Source organism: Hydra vulgaris, chromosome 09, assembly GCF_038396675.1.
Source record: "Hydra vulgaris chromosome 09, alternate assembly HydraT2T_AEP".
NCBI classification, from domain to species: domain Eukaryota; kingdom Metazoa; phylum Cnidaria; class Hydrozoa; order Anthoathecata; family Hydridae; genus Hydra; species Hydra vulgaris.
In genome coordinates, this window is record NC_088928.1 from 53,762,501 (window position 1) to 53,783,498 (window position 20,998).

Genomic DNA, 20,998 nt, shown 5'->3' on the forward strand with positions numbered 1-20,998 from the left:
TTTTTTTTCCTCGAAAATCAGTTCTATTGAACTCGCTTTCTTCTCTTTCCTGATTCATAAAACTTGCATTCTTTTATGTTGTCGTAATCTTGCTCTATAAACTTCATCTTTTTTCTTCTAGTAACTTGCAACTCTAATAGTGGTTGCATGCAGCCTTGTTGGAAGTGAAGGTGTTGAAAATAGTATAAAATATCCTGCTAAAGTTTTCCATCAAAGTGTGCCATTGTTAGAAATTTACTTTGAATTGCAGCTTTTATAATACCTTCTTGATATTTAACTGCATTTGTAATTGCTACTTTCTTTTTTTCACGCCTGATAGGGGATTTAGAAAGCGAGAAATCTGTCAAGTTGCTCCTAGAAGTAACTACCATGTAAAAGAGCAAGTGCATCATACTTCTACATTATATGTTTTTAAAAAAACCTGCAACTTAAATAAATGCTAAAAACATAAAAATTAAATGCAACTTCTTTTGCAAAATTTTTATGCAATGTTGTTGAAACACTAGGTTAATGTCGTCAGCTAAATAGTCTGAAACATAGCAGGTAGAGATCTCACTATGTTCTGATGATAAAAGCTCAGTTTATTCAGTTTGATACTCTTGTTGCTCAGTAAATCTTAAATATTATAATCTTCTTTCTTTTTTCATCTTTAGTCAATATGCTAAATCCTTTGAACTACGGGTCATTTTACGTTTCGTCATTTGATCCTTTAAAAATTGCTTATCTGAATTGATGCACCAATATTGTTTCCGTGTTTCTTTTTTAAATAGTGCAAAAAATTTTCTTGGCACATTTTTTTAAAGACGTTTTGAGGTAACTCTGCTGCGTGGCCATTTTTATTTTTATTTTTTTTTTTCAAATTTACTCATTTTTCGACAAGATAATTTAATAGTTTCCTAGAACGCATAATATTAATTGAACTTTTTAAAAATTGCTTCAAAACTTTTTAATCTATCTTCATATCAGAGAAAGAGTGAAAAAAGTCAAGTTAATCTATTGGTATAGGTATAATTAAAATTCAGTAAAAATAAAAAAACATTTTTCATATATTATTTAGCGAATCTGATGAGTTTATCATGAAATATGCCTCAGTCATATCCTCAACTAATCCAGGGGTTTTTTTATAGCAAAAAGAATGCAGTTTTTAGGACCTATTGCTTGTCCAGAGCATGCTGACATCATTTCATCTATTTGTTGGAAAGCACACCCAATCAAAGTTTTGGTGGGAGTATTTTTGTCTAACGCCTGAGTTAAAACTAAATCAAAATTTTATAACTTCTATTTTTAAAACTGAAGTTTAATTATTTGGTAATATATTGAATAACAATTTTCACTAAATTCAATGTTTTAATTATACCTGTAAGGAAAGTTAAAATTAGTTTTATTATTTGTGGCAAACTGTGAAAGTTTCTCTAACACTTTTTTATCTTCAAATAAAAATGTCTTAAAATCGATATTGTGATTTTTGGTAGCATTTTTACTTTTTTTAATCTTATCTATTTTTAGTTTTTGATTTTAAAGTAAAGGTCATATATGGCAGTTTATGATAAAAAATAAAAAATAATTCTTAACTTAAGTAAAAATATGGCACGAACTCTAAACTAAAGACTGTTTTTGCTTGTGACAGGCGTGAGTTATATTTGATCGCAAGCATCATTCTATTTAAATATTCTTAAAAATTATAAAATTTATATAAAATTTAGTGCGTTGAAAGCTATTTTTCTTGGTCTAATTTGATATACGTTTTTTAATATAAGCTTCCGACCCAATTCCAAATTTTAATATTTAGGTTTTAATATTTAAATCTAATAAATAGGCTTTATAGTTTACGCAGAAAAAATATTGGTGTTTTATTTTATGGTTTTATTTCAAAGGTTCCCATTTTTTTGTTGAAAAATAAGGGTTTCGGGGCACAAATTGTAAAAGATGGACTTTTAAATGTTGGAAAATAACGCACCCTAATGTTCATAACTTATACATATATACAAACGTACTAATAAATCTATATTTGTTGATAAATTTTATAATTCATACAGTAATATCTGGATATTTAGGGGGCTCATTTGCAAATTTTAGACAACGACGAGACGGTATGGTTTTATTTATTTTGGGTTATTTAAAAAAAAAGCTGTTATTTATTCAAAATCATTTATTCATTAACAAATATTTGTTATTAGTGATAAATTAGAAAAAAATACATTATCAAGGAGTTTAGTTTTTAATTAGTGCGCACCTACTTTTATATTGCACGCTTCCCCCTCCTCCCTATTCGTTTTCGTGCGCTGTTTGGAGACTCCACCAGTTCCCTATAAGCATACGTACCTTATGGAAGGCCCATAGCCCGTAGGAAATGGAAAAATCAAAAATGTCATTACCAAAAGCAGTATATTGATAAAATGTTTCAGCCTACAAAAACAATGTAAGCTCTATGAAGAAAATATACTGTTATCAAATTGACGTGAAAGAATTGAGAAATGATAATCTTCCTGCAAAAGCTAAAACAAACGAAATGTTTAGGAATGGCGATAACGTATGGTTGAAACCACCAAATAAAACATTTTGAAAAAATTTGTATAAGTTAATGGCGTTCTGCGTCATGTAAAACGTATTCGATCTCGAAATGACATTCAAAATTTATGTGATATTCATGCCGAAACAGAAATGCACACAGATAATGATCGTGATAACGCAGAAAATCATGGTGTGCAATGTAGATTTGTGTTAGAAACAAGTAAAGAATGCGTGCTGGAAACAAACTTTGAAGCCAATAATGGATTTCAAGAAACCAAAGTGCCATTGCCACGAAAGGCGCATGCCTTAAGAACGACGCACGCCTCAAAAAATGAAGATTACTCTTTGTATGATCCTCAAGGATCAAGAAGGAGTGTAACTTTGGTGTAGAAAACTCCAAATATTCTTTGGCAATTACGTGGTTATTTTTTTAAATTGTTATTATGTTTTTTTAAGTTTCAATTTTTGTGGGAAGTTCTTTTATACAAATTTAAGTAAAATTTTTGAAAAGGTGAGTTGAATTCAGGAAAAAAAATAAATCATTTGGATATAAAAGAAATTTTGTTTCGAGCGAGAAAATTACAATTGCGATTGCAATTTTGGCTAAAAATTTATGTTTTTTCATATTTGCACCTTTAGTTTAGTTAAAAAATCTAAAACTTTAACAACAGGGAAAACAGTTTTACCAGAATATACAAAAACTTAAGCCGTTGTAAGCTGTTATGTTAAACAAAAAACTTATTACGCGTTAAAATAAAAAATTAAAAAGTTAAAAAAGAAACTGAGCTTCAATGAAAAAAAAAATACAAAAACAGATAACTACGAGTCGCTAACTTCAACTTTCTTGATCAATACTTTAAATTAGATGTTGATTTATGTCAGAATGCTAACTTTTGTAATGGTTTCAACATACATACACAACAACACATTAAATTAAAATAGTTTTTTTAAAATGGCATTATAATAATATCATAATGCTTTGCATTAATATAAGAAGTATGAATTGATTTTTGTTTTAACTTTTGTATTTTTTAAAAGAAACTGAAAATATTTCCAATTCAACTTGCATAACAGAAACTTGGATTTTTTTAATTAAACTCAAAAAAATATATTTTCTATCTTTCAGCTTTTAAAAAAATATAGTGACAAATAAATAAAAAAGATAAAGATGGTGAAGAAAAGCTGATTTACGTAAAAGAAAACGTTGAACATAACTTTAGGACAATACGTCCTAAAATGATGTTTAATGCTTTCTTTTAGTAATTATTCTATTTATTCTAATAATGAGTATTATGGGAATAATTTAGAGATGTTTAATGTTTTTTTTAGCAAACTTTTAGCAAATTTAGTAAAAGTATAGCCAATATGAAGCTGTAATGAGTGTTTTTATCAACGTAAAGTTTAAGAAATTTGAAACCAACGAAGTTAGTTTCAAATTTTTAGACTTTTACGTTGATAAAAGCAACTCATTACAGCTTCATATTGGCTATACTTTTACTAAATTTGCTAAAAGTTTGCTAAAAAAACATTAAACATCTCTAAATTATTCCCATAATACTCATTATTAGAATAAATAGAATAATTTAGTGGTATTTATAGATACGCAACCGGACATAAATAATTTCGTTACCTCTTTACAAGATATAGTTTTACAACCTTCATCAAATAAAGATAAACTTGATTGACCGTTTTCTACCTAAAACAAATAAACTTTAAGTTTAAACTTTTTAAGTATTACAATCTTACTTATATTTGAGATCTGGTACTTAAAACTAACATTATATGCTATTTGTTTCTTATTTACACTAAAATATTATTATTTTGTTTAAATGTTAAACCCTTTTTTTTGCAATCTCTTTAGAACCATTATATACAGACTTTATTGCGTAAAGGTTTGACTACACTATCTAGTATTTACTTAGTATGTCAAAAGTGATTAAGAAATAATATTTATACTTTTAAATATTAAACATTATTTCCCTCATGTTGCGCAAATTAAAGATTTAAAATATTAAACTAATTAGCTACTGAACAGTAATTATTTTAATTAATAATAATAATAAGAACAGTAAATATTTTAATTAATAATAATTTGTTTTCGCTTAAAAAAAAAAAAAAATTTTACAACAATATTTTTTCAGCAGTTTTTTTAAAGGCCGAGGGAAGAAAAGTACATTATACTACTTGATTTGGACACAAAATAATAACTTTTTAGTGCATGTGCTTTTCTGTTGATCACGTTAGAGTGACAATTGGTACTAAGGGATAGATAGAATTAGTGTTGAATATAGAGGTGTTCCGGAACCAGTATACTCATTATCCCCGATTCCGGTTGCCTGGTGGTAAAAGCCGGGTCCGAGACCGGGTACCCGGCACCGAGTCCATTAAAAAAAGTAAGAATAAAAATAAAAAATTAAACAAATAAAAAATAATTCAGACAACACTTTTTGGTGCATTTTATTTTAATCACTTTTATGATTTTTTGTGACAAATGAAAAACATTATCGTTATCATGGGGTTATAAGGGTTTGAAAGAAGGTTATCAGGGTTCGAAATAACTAAAAAGTAGACGATTAAATAATTTTTACGACAATAATTGATTCATTTGAACAGAATTTAGATTTTTAAAAAAGGCTAAAAAATAATGAAAACCCCCTAAAACTATGCAATATTTCTTTGTTTTTAGCAGCCGTGTCGCGGTAGTAGAATGCTCTACTCAGAAACAAGAGGGAGTGCACTACCTCTCGTTTCTGAGGGAGCACAACCCTCCCCTACTATTTTTTGTGTGGACCTTCTTTCTTTTTTTAAAAGAAATTGACAATTTTTATAAAAAATTAAGGAGTTTTTTTCAAAATGAGGTAGTGTGCCACCCCACTTTGAAAACCGTGTCGTCGCCCCTTCGAAAACCATTGATTTCTTGTCCGACTTCCTAAACTTCATGGGAAAAAAATTCAGTTGAAAATTGCCTAAGTTGGTTAAAAGTTCGTTAGTTCAAAAGTTTATTTACTGTAAACGATCATTTGGCAAAAGCCTTATTTAAAAACGACCTACGCAAAGTATTTAAACTTTCATTTTTTTTTCGCAATTTAAATTGCGAAAAATGTATCTTTTTCTCGCGTTCTAAGCAATAAAAAGAAACAATTACTTTTTTTTTTTCTTTCCACTTTTTTTTATTTTTTTCGTATTCTCATATTATTTCGTTTTACTTTATGGTTTTTATATCTGTGTAAATCAGTTTCCTTTTTGCAATATTATCTGCTATCAACGTTTTGCTATATATTAAAGCAAAAGTATATTCGAAAACGTAATTTAAGTGAGACGCGTCAAGATTTAGTGCATAGAAATTATCAACTTCTGAAAATATCAAGAAGTTTATTGGTTGAAGCACTATTTTTTATCTGGTTAATAATATTTCTACACAGTTTATAGTAACACTAAAACAAAATTCCGGGTACGCCGTATTACCGGGTCCCCGGGTTCGAACCGGGTACCCCTGTCACGTTATATAAGTAGATCATTATATAAGTAGGCAAAACGATATTCTATGCATGCGTTAGTTTACGGATACTTATTTAACGTGTTAAGTCACGTTAAATAAGTAGATCGTTAAATAAGTAGACAAATTGAACAGTCATGGCACTTTTTTGTTAACCTTTTTTTTTTTTTTTTTTTGTTCTTTTTATTACATTATAAATAAGCATTTCGTTACAATATTTAAAATACAAATATATAATAATAAAAACATATATATATATAATAATCGTTATTAAATAATAAAAGAACGCGGGAACTCGTAGAAGACCATACGGTCTTGTCGTCGAGTACCGCTAAGAAATGATCGTGTTAAAATTTATAAAATATTAACAAGATAAGAAATAAGTTAACGAAGTAAGAAACTTAAAATATTCCGTTACAAATACAAGATACATTATTATATATTACAATTGTTAATGATGCATATATAATTTTTATAAATCAATAGTTAAATAGGGGGTAAAATAGAAGATCACTAAAAAAAAAAAAAAAAATAAATATCAAAAGTATATTGTTACATCTTCAATTGTCAAATGAGTTCTTTAAGCTTTCGTTTAAAAGAAAAGTAGTTACTTTGATGAATAAAATCCTTAGTAAAATTTTTTAAAACTATTTTATTCCATAAGAATGGTCCGAATAACCCTTAATAATAATAACCCTTAATAATAATAACCCATAAGAATAACCCTTTTTGTTAACCCCTAAAAATAGTGAAACTGATATGATCACATCTCTATACTAATTACTTTGTATTATTATAAGTATATTGACTTAAACTATAAAATTGAATTTTTTCAAATTTGCGCTTTTTACCTCTGATTTTGTTGAAAGTTGCCTTTAATATAATTTATTTACAGTTTTTTAATGAAATATGAGCTTCTTACATCATCAAAAATACAATAAAATATATATGAACCGTTGCAATTTATTCTATTAAAAAATTTTTTTTTCTATATGAGCCACCTTAATTACACACTTAAATATATAACAAAGTAGTTCTGAGCAAAATTGACAAATAAGTCTATGCATAAAATGGTAGTCCCAAAAGAACTGTGGATTTTAAGTTGCTGAGACGTAGTACAAAATTAACTTCACGTACAATAATATAAAAACATACAATAATATAAAATATACAACAATAATAAACTCCTAATCATAAATTATATAAAAGTTTAACTTAAATAGCTGGTTATATATACACATACCACATAGTTGACATTTTTTAACTAAATAATTTATTATTCCATCAGAGACATACTTTTAAACATCTTCAACAGAGTAATTATAGAATGACATTTTAATTATATAATTTTAAAAAATTTAAAAATGAGATTATTGCTGAAATTTAATTATTTATAGTCTATACTTAACGTAAAAAATAAGCTACTTATTTAACGGTAGATTTAATTTACCTAACGGAAGCTTTACGCTATATTTACGCAAAACTGATTGTCTACTTGTTTAACATCTACTTAGGGATCGTCCATAAAGTAAGTACGCTCAGAGGGGAAGAGGGGGTCTGCAAATGGCGTATATGAGATGGGAGGGCAGTGGATCAATTATTAAAGAAAAGAGACACTAAATTAAAAAAAATATCATAAAATGTTAGATAAATAGGTTAAAAGCATAGGTACTTTAAGGGAGGTGAAGGGTACTCAAAAAAGCGTATTGCAAAATGCGGGGAGGGGGAACGGAGGTAAGAAAATAAAGTGTACGTACTTTATGGACGACCCCCTATTTTACGCGACACCCCGCTCATCTCTAGTTGAATATTATATTTTTAAATACTTAATTAACAAAGTTATTTATGTTTTTTATTTTATTTATTTGATAGATAGATTTATTTGATATATATATAAATTTATTAACAAAGAAAATGCAACTTTTTATGGTACTAATAGTTTCATGCCTAAAGGCAATCATCAGCCATGTAATACAAAATCAAGAAATAAAAAAACATAAAGTTACAATGAAGTGTGCTCCGTTGTCATTACGACAAACAACAAAAGAAAAAGAAAAAAATCTAAAAAGGCTGCCTTATCACCCGTATTGGTCTTTGAAAGAAGACATTTGCTTTTATGTCTACATTTAGAAACTAATTCATTCCTCTTATTTATTAAGTTATTTTTGCTGTAAGATATGATTGCGTTTAGATATGAAAATTAATACCTTAAAAAGTTGTATATTCTTTGTTTATAAATTTATATATATATATATATATATATATATATATATATATATATATATATATATATATATATATATATATATATATATATAAGTATATGTATACTGACATAAAAAATACCTTTAAATACATGCAGTAAGAGTATAATTGACTCAGTTTAAACCAATCTTGAGTTAAAACTCTGTTTTCATCAAATTTATCTTTAAAAAGTGTGCACCTTTCTACTTGCGCTTTTGCGCTCTGACACATAGCGAAAAAAAATACGCTAAAATAAATTTTCATAATCTTTGTTCAAATAAGATAAAAAATAAAATTGATAATGACCACTAAGCAACAATCAATATAGATAATATAGCAATGAGCAGCAATCAATATCCTTTGACATGATACATGTTACAACATGATATTTTGTAGCTCCTCTTTATTTATTCTCTAAAACTCATAACACATAAATTTTCCCCTTTCTTATTGTATATCAATACAATAACATTTCTTTGAAAAGCTTTTGTGGAACAATCAATAGTTTTAAAATCTCTTTTAAACTAAAAATTAGTATATTTAAATAAATTATAATAAATAATAATAAATTTAAAAACTTTTGTTTTAGTTTTATAAAGATTTTTTTTGTTTTTCGTCAAACAAAATATATGGCTTAAGAAAAAAAAATAAAACAGAATCCATGTAGCAGAAATATCTCCAAGTAAAATTATTTATGCATATTAAATATGAATTTAAAATTTTACTTAAAAGTCTAACTTTCTATTGAAAAGTTGAAAATTTTAATTTATCTTTATAAAATATATACTGTTTCTCTTTATAAGTTTTAGAAGAAATAAAAAAAGTGTTAGAAAGGTAAAAAGTGTAGGGAAAAGAGTGGAGAAAGTGTACACTATCTCAATCATCCTTTTTTGGAACACACCAAAAAAATTAATTTAGATCTCCAAGTCAAGGTGTTCCAGTACAACGTTATTTCATATTCAATACTCCAAAATAATAAATTAATTTTAACTAATTGTTAGTTATAAATTTTGTGGCAACAAAGCCATTGATAGTGTAATATGCGAGGTGCATTGACTGAAGAACTTTATCAAATTATATTTTATATATATATATATATATATATATATATATATATATATATATATATATATATATATATATATATATATATATATATATATATATATATATATATATATATATCAGTGACGGATCAAGTAACTTTTTGGTGGGTGGGCGATGTTGAAATATTTTTTGTATTTTGTACCATACTTGGGTCTCCTTAAAAAAAAAAAATGACCACAATTTCTAAGAAATTTTTGCACTTTCAGATTCTGGAGGAGTGAGGGGGGGGGGGGGATACATCCCATACATTAAAATTGTTTTTACTAAAAAACGACCCATTTTCCATTGACGTAATAAATAATAATTCTAATAAATAATAAATAAAGGTAATATGCGATTCTAAGTAATGAAATTAATGAACAAATAAAAAACCAAAACAACGAGTTCAACCATATGTTAGGAAAGTTAGGTCTGAGAGAAAAATTTTATTCTATTAGGCAGAATCTACCGTCCAACTTTACCATAATGGTCGCGACGATGAATCATTAAAGTTCTGAGGCTGGGAAAATCTTTTAAGCAAGATCACAACTCTCTTAAAATTAGCAAAAAACAATTTATAGAAGTGAGCAAACACACTTTATTGCTGGCCAAAGTATTTGGCCGGGGTGAATCACACAATCATTGGTTATCTTTGCAATGCGAGCTTAAGGTTAATAAGCTTTAAAAAATACCAGAAGTATCGAATGAAATTGGATTTAGGGATCTTGAAAACTCTCACAATTCTCAAAACTCACTCTAAGAGGATTAATTCAGCTTAACATGAAATCTCTACAGGTTGTTTTGTTGATACCGGACAATAAATATCTTGACCCGAGTTTTACCGAGAAGATTTAGTATATTAAGTGTATGTTAAATCTAATCATCGAAACTTGGTATGAACTAAATAGTGTATAGAAAAAAGTTAAAACTATTTTGGAAGGCTTACAGCCAATCAATTTACTACAAGCTTTACACTATTCAGGAAAATATATATTTAAATCAAAGTAAAAAACTTAAATTAAAATAAAAAAACTAATAAACTACCAGCAATTGATATTGCTGCATTATGAGTCTTTGCATTTACTTTATACTTTTTACCAGTTGATGAGATCCAAGGCAGATACTCCCATATTAGAAATATCAATATCCGTTCTGCACCAATTACATCTTGCTTTTTAAGAATTTGAATTACAAAATTTTACCTAAGAATATTTTTTGTTGTATAGTCATTCTGTTTGGAACTGGTTCTCTGTCTTAGAAATTATATTAGTTATATATCATATATATTCTAAACAATTACTAGATGTTAATAACTCTGACAGTAACAATAAACATTTACAATTATAAAATTATATAATAAAATTTACAATTTCAGAAAATAGCTACTTAATAAATTCAGTAGAAATCTAACTATTTCAGAAAAAAGTTCCAGGATTTGTTGCTTAAAGGGGTGTTTTTCCAGAACTGTTTTAGGACCTATCAAAATCCAGGACATTTCCAAGCTTTCAAAGACTGCTGGCCACTATGAACATATATATATATATATATATATATATATATATATATATATATATATATATATATATATATATATATATATATATATATATATATATATATATATATATATATGTATAAAAAATATATATATATATATATCACAGTTAGCACGGATCCTGGTATTGCCAACCTAACTGAATATGAGGTGATAACATACACATCAAGGTACCCTGTGATGGAAATTTTGAAATCTTTTTAATTTTGTTTGCTGAATTCAATTTAATTTGAATGTTCAAATTAAGTGAAATTTTGACTTTATCATGCAACAATAAAATCAACCTGTAAAATAAGAACCATTTATATAATTTGATAAAAGTTAGTGCATATAGTCGCATCATTAATCGTAATCATTCTTTATAAAAAACTTTAAATCGGTTCTAGATAAAAAACTTTTAATTTCAAAAAATACCGGAAGAAATGTCACGCCAAGATTTTTAAACTAATTATTTTCTACCATTTGCTAAAAATTATTGAAATAAAGAGACCATGTAAAAAATGAATATAAAAATGATATGTGTGGAACAAACTTAATGTGACCCGTTTCATGGTTCCGGAAAGCTGGCTTTTTATTATTATCAAAATATATTTGTAATCGATGTTTTTTAAATAGATATAAAATGTGTACCAGATATCAATCGCATAACTCAAAAACTTTATGCGACTTTTTTTTTTTTTTTGTAATTTATTTCGTCACTATTTATTTTACATACAATTAACTTTAATACATTTATAAACACAAGTATATTTATATGTATACATTTATAAATAAGATAAAAATTAAAATAATGACAGGAGCAAGTAGAAGACTGCAGTTTTATCATCAAGCCCCTTTCATTTGCAACTTTGCAATAAGTTTCACGTGAGATTAACGTGACATTAAAAATTCATAAGTAGAAATTAGCCAAAAACTTTAGCCATTTACGCAAAAAAAAACAAAAAAACAAAGCCTTGTACGTAATGATTTGATAGATGAGTATCAAAAAGAAAAAAAACTATTTGTATTGTGATATAATCATCGTTTGTGGTCATCCAAAAGGGATAAATTCGTTTTAGTTAGTTATTATTAATTTGATCTTTAAAAATAGGAGAGCATGATGACGTCACTTAAGTTAAATAGGTGCTGTTTGACTGCTGCTTTAAAGAGATTTGATGACTTCATGTTTTTTATTTCCTCTTTAAGGATCGAATTCTATAGCCGCGGTCCTCGAGATAAGATAGAAAAGTTAGTTATTTTAAGTAAAGTCTTGGGAATTTTAAAGTTTTGAAAGGAGTACTTCGTTGGGTATTTGTGATCAATGGTGGAAAATTGATTTTCAAAGTATTTTGGTACCAAGTTGTTTTGCGATTGAAACATTAATAATAAATTTTGGAGGAGGTTCAGTTCATAAATATTTAGAGCTCTAAATTCCCTGAATAATGGTTTGGCATGAATATATCTGTTAGCATTGCATACTGTTCGACACGCTTGCTTATGTTTAACGTGTATATATTTTTTTCGTACTGAAGAGTATGTGCATGTCCAAACAATATTGCAACAGTTGATATAACAGTGAATGAATGAATGATATATATTTTTTTAAGCAAGTTGTATTTAGAAAGTGTTTTATTTTATGCATGATGCCGATTGACTTGGAGATTTTGTTTTCGATGTGCTAAATATGATTCTACCAACTAAGATTTTCTTGAAAAGTTATTCCCAGGATTTTCATTGAACCGTTTCTTTCTATATTAATTTTGTTGATCGTAAGCTGGGGAAGTTGAAGTGGTAAAATAACAGAGTTAGGTGGTTTGTAAAATAAAACATATTTGGTTTTGAGGATGTTTAAGGAAAATTTATTAGCTTTGAACCACTCATTTAAGTTTTGCAGCTCGTGATTAACTATAGAAAATATTGTTTTTATATTTGAGTGAGTGAAGAAAATATTCGTATCAGCAAAAAGAGTGAAGTTAAGAATGTTTGAAGTTAAGCAGATATCTTTCACATAGAGTAAAAATACTAAAAGTCAAAGAATTGAGCCTTGGGGTACACCACAACTAATTGTTTGTAACCGTGTGCATGCTGAGTTGTACGACACGCCTTGTTTCCTGCTATTTAAGTAACATCTTAATCATTTTAGATTGTTGTTTGTTACTCCATTTATCTCTAGCTTGTGTAGGAGGATTTCGTGGTCAACTGTATCGAATGCTTTGGTTAAATCAATCAACAAAGCTAGAGTATATCCATTATTTTCAAAACCATTCAAAATTTTATTGGCTAACTCAATTATTGCATGATATGTTGAATGGCTCTTGCGAAAACCAAACTGTTTGCTATACAGAATATTATTTATTTCAAGGTAGTTACATAACCTATTATTCATAATACGTTCGAGAAGTTTTGAAAAGCAAGAAAGAATTGATATAGGCCTATAGTTGGATGCTAAAGAATCGTCGCTATTCTTATAAATAGGGGCTACCCTTGCTATTTTTAATTGATCAGGAAAAACACCAGTTTTTAAGGATAAAAGAGTATTGTTAAAAAAGGCGATTCAATAATACTGATTTCAAAACAATTGCATTGATTTCGTCGATGCCTGGACTTTTGTTGGCTTTTAATGGCTGTACGAAGTTCATCCGAGGATATTTCAAACTCATTCATAACTGAGTGTGGTTCTTTTAAAAAAAGACTTAAACGTTTTGCTTCCTGGAATTATTTTTTCGGCTAAATTTTTACCAACTTTTATAAAGGATTCATTCACTGCAAATCTAAAGGGTTCTTGAAGGTTCTGCGGCTGTTCTTCAAAGAACCTAAAGGTTCTTAGGGTCGACTTAAAGAACCCGTGGGTTCTTCACGTACCTAAATGGTTCTTTGTAGAACCGGCTACTTTTTTAATGGAAGTTTGAAGAACCTTTAAGGTTCTTCGCATTTTTTATATAGTTTTTCTACTCAGCGCGTTAGTTGATTATAACGTGGAATCTTATAAACTTGACTAAACATGAATTCTGAAAAAAATTGATATACTGCCAATGGTTATTAGCTACCATACGATTTTATTTTATCAATTAGTAAAATTAATTTAGGATACTATATGAATTTTGAATTCTACACAATAATCCCAATATTATATTTCAAAACGCAATTTAGAATAATAGTAATCATTTGCATCATATTGTCGTATAAGTTAGATCAAATTTAAAACTACAATTATTTTTGAATTTTCAGTTAAAGTTTGGAATGGGAGAGTACTTAAATTGGTCAACTGAAGAAGTTTGTTTGCATTTAGAGCAGAAAGGTCTTGGTGATTTAAGACAAAAAATTGTTGGTTAGATAAGTATTTTGAGTTTTTAAATGTTTGACTGTTTTGTAATAATTATACTGATGTTAAATTTAAATTAATTTTTTTATTTAGCAAATAATATTTTTGGAAATGGCTGCGTGTAATAATAATTTGTGTTTTACTTGTTGTATATGTGGTGTGCAGAAGTATTCTGTGCAAAAATATTTAAAACATTTGTATATCATGCATGAACATACCCCTGGTTTTTTCCCAGTGTGTAATATAGATGGTTGTCCTGCCAAATATAAATCTGTAAAATGTTTACGTCACCATATGCGCAAAAAGCATAGTTTCATTTTTAGCACACCTCAAGTATTAACAAATGAGTCTGATAATTTTATGAGTGAAACAATGGAAAACCAAATTTTAGCAGACAGTGTTGGTGATAACACCACAACAGAGTTTTTTAATGAGTCTATCACTGAAGACTGTAGTCTAGAAACCAGTAGTTTGGATTCTCATTTAGGTGCCATATCTTTATCCTCACTAGACAATCTACTCAGTTGTTTGCAGAAACATTATGCTATGTTTGTAATTTCAATAGCAGAAAAACATTTAATTCCGTCTGTTGTTCAAATTGATTTAGCAAACGAAGTTCAATCTTTGTTGACTTATTTTAGTAATATTTTTTGTGATCTAATAAAGCAGCAACTTGGGGAAAACTTTGTATATAATAGTGGTTTGAATCAACTTTTAAATAGTGGTTTACTTTTAGATAAAGTTTTATCTGTGGTCAATTCTAGCAAAAAGGTTGTTTCATTTTGTAAGTCAAACTTAGGTCTTATTTTGCCAGTGGAAATTAAATTACATTCCATGAATGAAAATCAATGTGAATATGGTTTAAAAACACCAAGCTGTGAAACTTTTCAGTATGTACCAGTTTTACCATTACTAAAAAAGTTAGTTGAAAATGAGCTTGTCTGGAATTCAATAAAAAGAAAACTTGAAAAAGATGAGTCTATTAATAATGAATTATTATATTCATATTCAGATGGTTTAAATTGTAAACAACATGTCATTTTTAAAGACAAGAATGCATTAAGAATCCATTTATATTGTGATGAATTTGAAGTGTGTAATCCAATTGGAGCTCATCGTTCAGTACATAAACTCTGTGCATTTTATTTCTTCTTGGGAAACATTGAAGAACAATATATTTCACAACTTCAGAACATAAATTTATGTATTCTTGTAAAAGAAAAGTTTATTAAGAAATATAAAACATATAAGCAAGTTTTAAGACCTTTAATTCAGGATTTGCTGACGTTGCAGAATGAGGGTATTTTAGTTACAGTTGATAATATGATAGTTCGATTGTTTGGTGGGGTTGCAACTATATCTGCTGATAATCTTTCCTCCCATGCACTAGCTGGTTTTCAACGTGTTTTTAATTCTGGTCGTTTTTGTCGTCAGTGCATGACTTCTTATGTTGACAAAAATAAAATTTTGGTTGAATGTGATACAACAATTCGTACCAAAGAAATGCATTATTATCATTTATCTGCTATTTCTGGTTCAGGTCACATTTCTTCTAGTGTGTATGGTGTTGAAAAACGATGTCCTTTATTGGATTTACCATACTTTAATGTTTTAAAGTCTTTTCCACCAGACATCATGCATGATATGTTAGAAGGAACATTTCCACAATTAGTAAGTTTAATGTTGTTAAAATTCAATGCACAAAATATAATTACAGTAGAACAGGTAAATGCAGAGCTTGACATTTTTGAAATTGGCAGAAATGACAGGAAAAACAAACCAGTACCATTTGTTATCCGTTCTGGTGCATCTATTAACTTTGTTGGTTCTGCATCACAGAAGTTTTGTTTGTTTCGGTTATTACCATTTATGATTGGCAAACGCATACCAATATCTAATGTGTATTGGTTACTTTATTTACAGCTGCGAGATATTGCAGATTATGTATTTGCTCCAAAAATTTCAAAAACTGTTTTGACATATCTTCAATTTTTAATAGAACAGTTTCTGCAAAGTTTTATGGAACTTTTTCCCAATAATTTAACACCCAAGTTTCATTTCATGCTCCATTATGCTCGTCTAATTAATGAAAATGGACCACTAAGATATTTATGGTGCATGCGTTTTGAAGCTAAACATTTGTATTTCAAAAAGTTAGCTTCTTCCATTAGAAGTTTTAAAAATATAGGTTATTCTCTTGCAAAGCGGCATCAGCTGAGACAGTGTTGGGAGATGGCATCTTCTGATTTTTTCAATGAAAAGTATGAAACATCAAATCTATGTTCAATTACGTTTGATAGTTTAGCAACAAATCTTCAGGAAAAATTATTGTCTTTTTTTTTTAATGATATTATTGATAAAAAGGAAACAGTTTGGAAGTGTAATGCCATTACTATAAACAGAATTCAATTTCATGTGCATGATACAGTTATTTTAGCTTTACTACATGCAGAAGAAATCCCTTTATTTTTCAAAATTTATCACATTATTCAATTTCGTCAACACTGGGTATTTTGTGGTAAGTTGCTGATTTGTGACAAATATAATGACCACTTGCATGCGTTCAGAGTTATAGAAGATAGAACTTTATCAATATGCTTGCCAACAGAAGTTTGTGATTATCAACTTCTAGACACATATACAATACAAGATGGCCATTCCTATATTACTCTCAGACACATGTGTTTTAAATAAATTTTTGAAGAAAGATTTTTTGTTTTTAAAATAGTCTGTTGTACTTGCACAAAAAAAGCACATAACATTTATTTCAAATTTGTTGATGAAACAAGCATCAAACAATAATATTTGTGATGTAGTGAATAATAATTACTATTAATAGCTAAAAATCATAAAAAAATAACTAACAAATAGATAAAAATATATTACTTAAAAAATTAGATAAATAATGGTAATAAAAATAATGTTAGCAAAATAACAAACATAGGGCAAACAAAATTCATAAAATCCTAATTATTTTTAATTTACAATGTGACCTTGCAAATTTAATATTTAAGTTATTCTATTGCTACTGTACTTTTATCAAGTTTCAATAGGAATAGTGTAATTGTAACGTTAAATTTGTAACAATTAAATAAAAATCACCTCAACAATTAAATCAATATGTGAAATAGTTGGGCCCTTTCTATTGTGATATATTTGTCCATAACTGTCTAGTAAAGATATTTAACCCTAAAGCAAGGGGCTTGAAATTAATTTATAGTTAAATATTTGTAAAGCTCTATTTAGCACTTACATTTGTATTAATTGTTTATAATTTACTTTTAATTTAGAAGAAGAAATAGATGGAAAAACATTGGTGTGTTTAACAGAGACAATGGTTTCAACTTTATGTAGGACAATGCGAAAGCAAGTTATGCTATTAGAAATCATAAGGAATCTTAAAGCACCACCTGGACATCAAGTTGATTTAACGTGAGTTTTGATGCAGTTTACACTTTTTAATACAATTAACAATACCTTTGTGCTAACAGAAAAATTTTGTGTTTACTAGTGTGTCAGAGATTGGCAGTAGTGCATCAGAAACAAATTACACTGTTGCTGGAAATATCTTAGTAGGATGCGTTAGAACTATGACACCATGGCCAGTTCGATATCAACTACCTCTTTTGCCACCAGCAGTTATTGCAGCTTTTGAAGCCAAAGACTGTTGCTTTCTGCAGTTTAAGAGGAACAGCTGTAGAAACCAATTGATTCAATGTTTATACGATGACATCAGCAAGTTTACATTGTAAGTGTATTTTTTATTGAAATGTAATATGAAAATCTCTGTGTTTGTGTGTGCGTTAATGTTGTTTTCATCATTAATTTTTGTGTCAATGCTATTTTTATCATCATGACTAACGATTGTAACAATTACCTCATTCATATTGACTATAAAAAATGTCAACATGTAAAAAAGTTATTATTGTAAAAAGTTGTTAAAAGCAACAATAAAACAATATCCTGAGGTTTTGTTAATATAAAAGTTTGTTTTAACATAAAACAACCTGACAATATTGTTTTATTTTTGTTTTCTACAACTTTTAACAATAACAATTTCTTACATTTATTTTGTTGTCACTGTTTAATTTTTATTTCAAGGTATCCATCCAGTACCCAATATTCAGATGTGCTTGCTGCCCTATGTAGCAAGTATCCTTATTTGAATGAGTTCCCTTCAAGGAGTGGTAGTTCATCACAACAATTTGTACTGTGTGTAAGTTGATTAATGGCTAATATAAATAAAATGAAGTATATAATAAAAATATGTAAAATATTTTTAAATGTAAATGTAATGTATATGTATGTATATGTACATAATATACGTATATAATATATGTATATATAAATCTTAATGCTTATGTGAAATAAATTTACTTATAATGGCAGCCTACGCTATTGGAAAGTCTAAAAAATAAGTTCAAGAAGGAAAGAGCCCCTTTAATTAATGTTGAGACTGTTGCTATCCATAAAAGCAAATTTGGGAATCCAGGAAGAGGACGCAAGCGCACAGAAGATTGTCTTGAGAATGACCAAGCTTGTTGTAGGACACATAGAGACTTGGTAAAAATTAAGCTTCACTGTTTTGAGATATTATGTTTTGAGATATTATTGAAATATTAAAAAAAAAAAGATGAAATGATTATTGATAAATAAATTTCTTTAGCCACATTCTCTGCCTATTGGTGAGGATGATGCAACTGTAGCAAAACATCATCAGGATATGATAATTGAATACCGTAAACTTCGTCCAGATATGAATATGTTGCTTGATCGTCAGCAACGTAGTTGGTTTATGCGAGCAAAGGATTTCGATGGACGTCTTCGCACAGTTGATCTAAAAGCTAAATACCCATGGCTCTGCTCTGCTCAATTGGTAGGCTTTTAACTATTCTGTGGATTTTATTTTTTGTGTGTTCCAACTTAAAAATAATCTTTATAATAATGATGTTAAAGCTTCTTAGCGAAATGAAACTGAGATTTGGTAAAGATCTCGATAAAGAACTTCATCAACGGATGAAGGGCATGGAAGATAAAATCTTAAGCTTGGTTAAATTAAAGTGTAAAGACAATTTTGTTTCTGAAATTTTTGCTGAAATTGAGTGTGAAATTAATGAAAGCACTAAGAGAGGTAATAAATTTTGTGTAATACAAGAGATTTCTGTTTTCCAATTAACTATTGGTAAAAGTTTTTATGCTTTTTTCTGTTGAATATTGTTTTATAATTTAATTCTGTTTTATGTTTCTATTGTAATTTTTTTTACTATTTTAGATGCTACATTCAATGGAGCAATTCTTTTATTTCCACGGCTATTCAAAGAATCTGTTGAAACCTTGGTTATATTTGACAACACTCCAAAACAGAATACACCAACTATTGCAATCCCTCGAGCTCAAAGGTTGACATCAAAATTTTGTAGAATTATATTAGATGGCCAAGAAATAGTTGAACATCATAATGATGTTGATATCTCATTAGCGATGTCTTGTATATTTGCCTCTTATTTTATTTACGATATACAGTACCCTGTTCAGTTGAAAAACACATTATAGTTTTTTGAACACATCATATTTGGTGTATCAAATAAAGAAATCCCTGTAACAATTCACAGGATGGCGGATACTCTGTGCAAGGTTATTGATTTACTTTAAACTTATTTTATATCGAAATCTTAACTTCAACTGCCTAACATAATTTTATAAATTGTAAAATTTATAAAACAAGAGAGAGAGATTTACTAGACCTTTTATTGTCTATTGTTTGTTTAGGTTTAGCTTCTACGAAGGGAGGTAACAGAAACGTTTAAAATAAAACAACTTTTAACTTTATTTTATCCAATAGTTTTGTAATTTTTTATTGCTTATAATATATGCTTTTTGTTAATCTAGTCGTTGTTTAATTCATCATTTCGCATAACAAGTAAATGGTAAAACGTTAAATCATTTTTATCCCGTGATGTAAACTTTTTAGAAGAACATGGATTAATTTGTTTGAAAAACTAATAAGTATTAATAAAATTGTTGGTCTAAAAATTATCCGAAAATTCAATAATAATTAATAATTATAGTTTTTTTTCAAAAAATCGTTCAAAGATTTGTCTAGTGAACATTTTTTCAGTCAGATGTCTTATATCTGAAATAGTTCTTCAAAAACAGTTCTTTGAAGAACCGTTGCAAATAGCTTTTCTTGTAAAAAAAAGGTTCTCTTTAGGGTTCTTCGAAGAACCTATCCGGATGATTTATCGGAACTATTAAGAACTCTTAGGTTCTTTGAAAAACGGTTTAGAGTTCTTTAAAGAACCTTATCGTAAGGTTCTTCCAAAGAACCCGTACAAAGGGTTCTTTGAAGAACCTCTACGGGTGCTCTTTCAGCACCAACGTCAAGAACCCTCTAAGGTTCTTCAAAGAACCATTCGGCTTTAGAGTGTATCGGAACTATTAAGAACTCTTAGGTTCTTTGAAAAACGGTTTAGGGTTCTTTAAAGAACCTTATCGTAAGGTTCTTCCGAAGAACCCGTACAAAGGGTTCTTTGAAGAACCTCTACGGGTGCTCCCTCAGCACCAACGTCAAGAACCCTCTAAGGTTCTTCAAAGAACCATTCGGCTTTAGAGTGTTAAACATATCAGCAATTTTGTCTCAGTCAAAAGCATCTGTGTTCATTTTTGTTTGTAAACGCTTTGGAAAAACAGTTTTAATGTTTAGTTTCTTTTTTCCACTTCTTTTATTATATCCCATTTTTTCTACCATTTTCTATCGAATTTTCGAGCAGATTGGAGTAATAGTTTTCTTTAATTTGTTTTTTTA

General features: G+C 28.2%; 2 protein-coding genes across 3 annotated transcripts in view; one reads left to right on the forward strand and one right to left on the reverse strand.

Moving 5' to 3' along the window:
- LOC136084866 (uncharacterized) overlaps positions 1-8,674 on the reverse strand; it is a 169,500-nt gene extending 160,826 nt beyond the window's left edge. The window contains exons 1-2 of the mRNA XM_065806056.1: positions 8,354-8,674; positions 4,142-4,207 (exon numbers count right to left, since the gene is read on the reverse strand). Of these exons, the coding sequence (XP_065662128.1) occupies positions 4,142-4,207; positions 8,354-8,515 (228 nt within the window). The 5' untranslated portion in view covers positions 8,516-8,674. The remainder of the gene's footprint in view (positions 1-4,141; positions 4,208-8,353) is intronic.
- Positions 8,675-13,808: 5,134 nt separating this feature from the next.
- Positions 13,809-20,077, forward strand: LOC124810893 (uncharacterized). 2 transcript variants are annotated; one of them, XM_065806060.1, is made up of 10 exons: positions 14,070-14,199; positions 14,287-16,711; positions 17,484-17,625; positions 17,705-17,941; positions 18,295-18,409; positions 18,583-18,756; positions 18,860-19,069; positions 19,150-19,324; positions 19,466-19,827; positions 19,963-20,077. In XM_065806060.1, the coding sequence occupies exons 2-9, from the start codon at positions 14,305-14,307 to the stop codon at positions 19,744-19,746; spliced, it is 3,741 nt and encodes a 1,246-aa protein (XP_065662132.1). In that variant the 5' UTR covers positions 14,070-14,199; positions 14,287-14,304; the 3' UTR covers positions 19,747-19,827; positions 19,963-20,077. The 2 variants fall into 2 exon arrangements, with proteins under 2 accessions (XP_065662131.1, XP_065662132.1); XM_065806059.1 differs by having other exon boundaries at positions 13,809-16,711.
- The last annotated feature ends 921 nt before the right edge of the window (positions 20,078-20,998 follow it).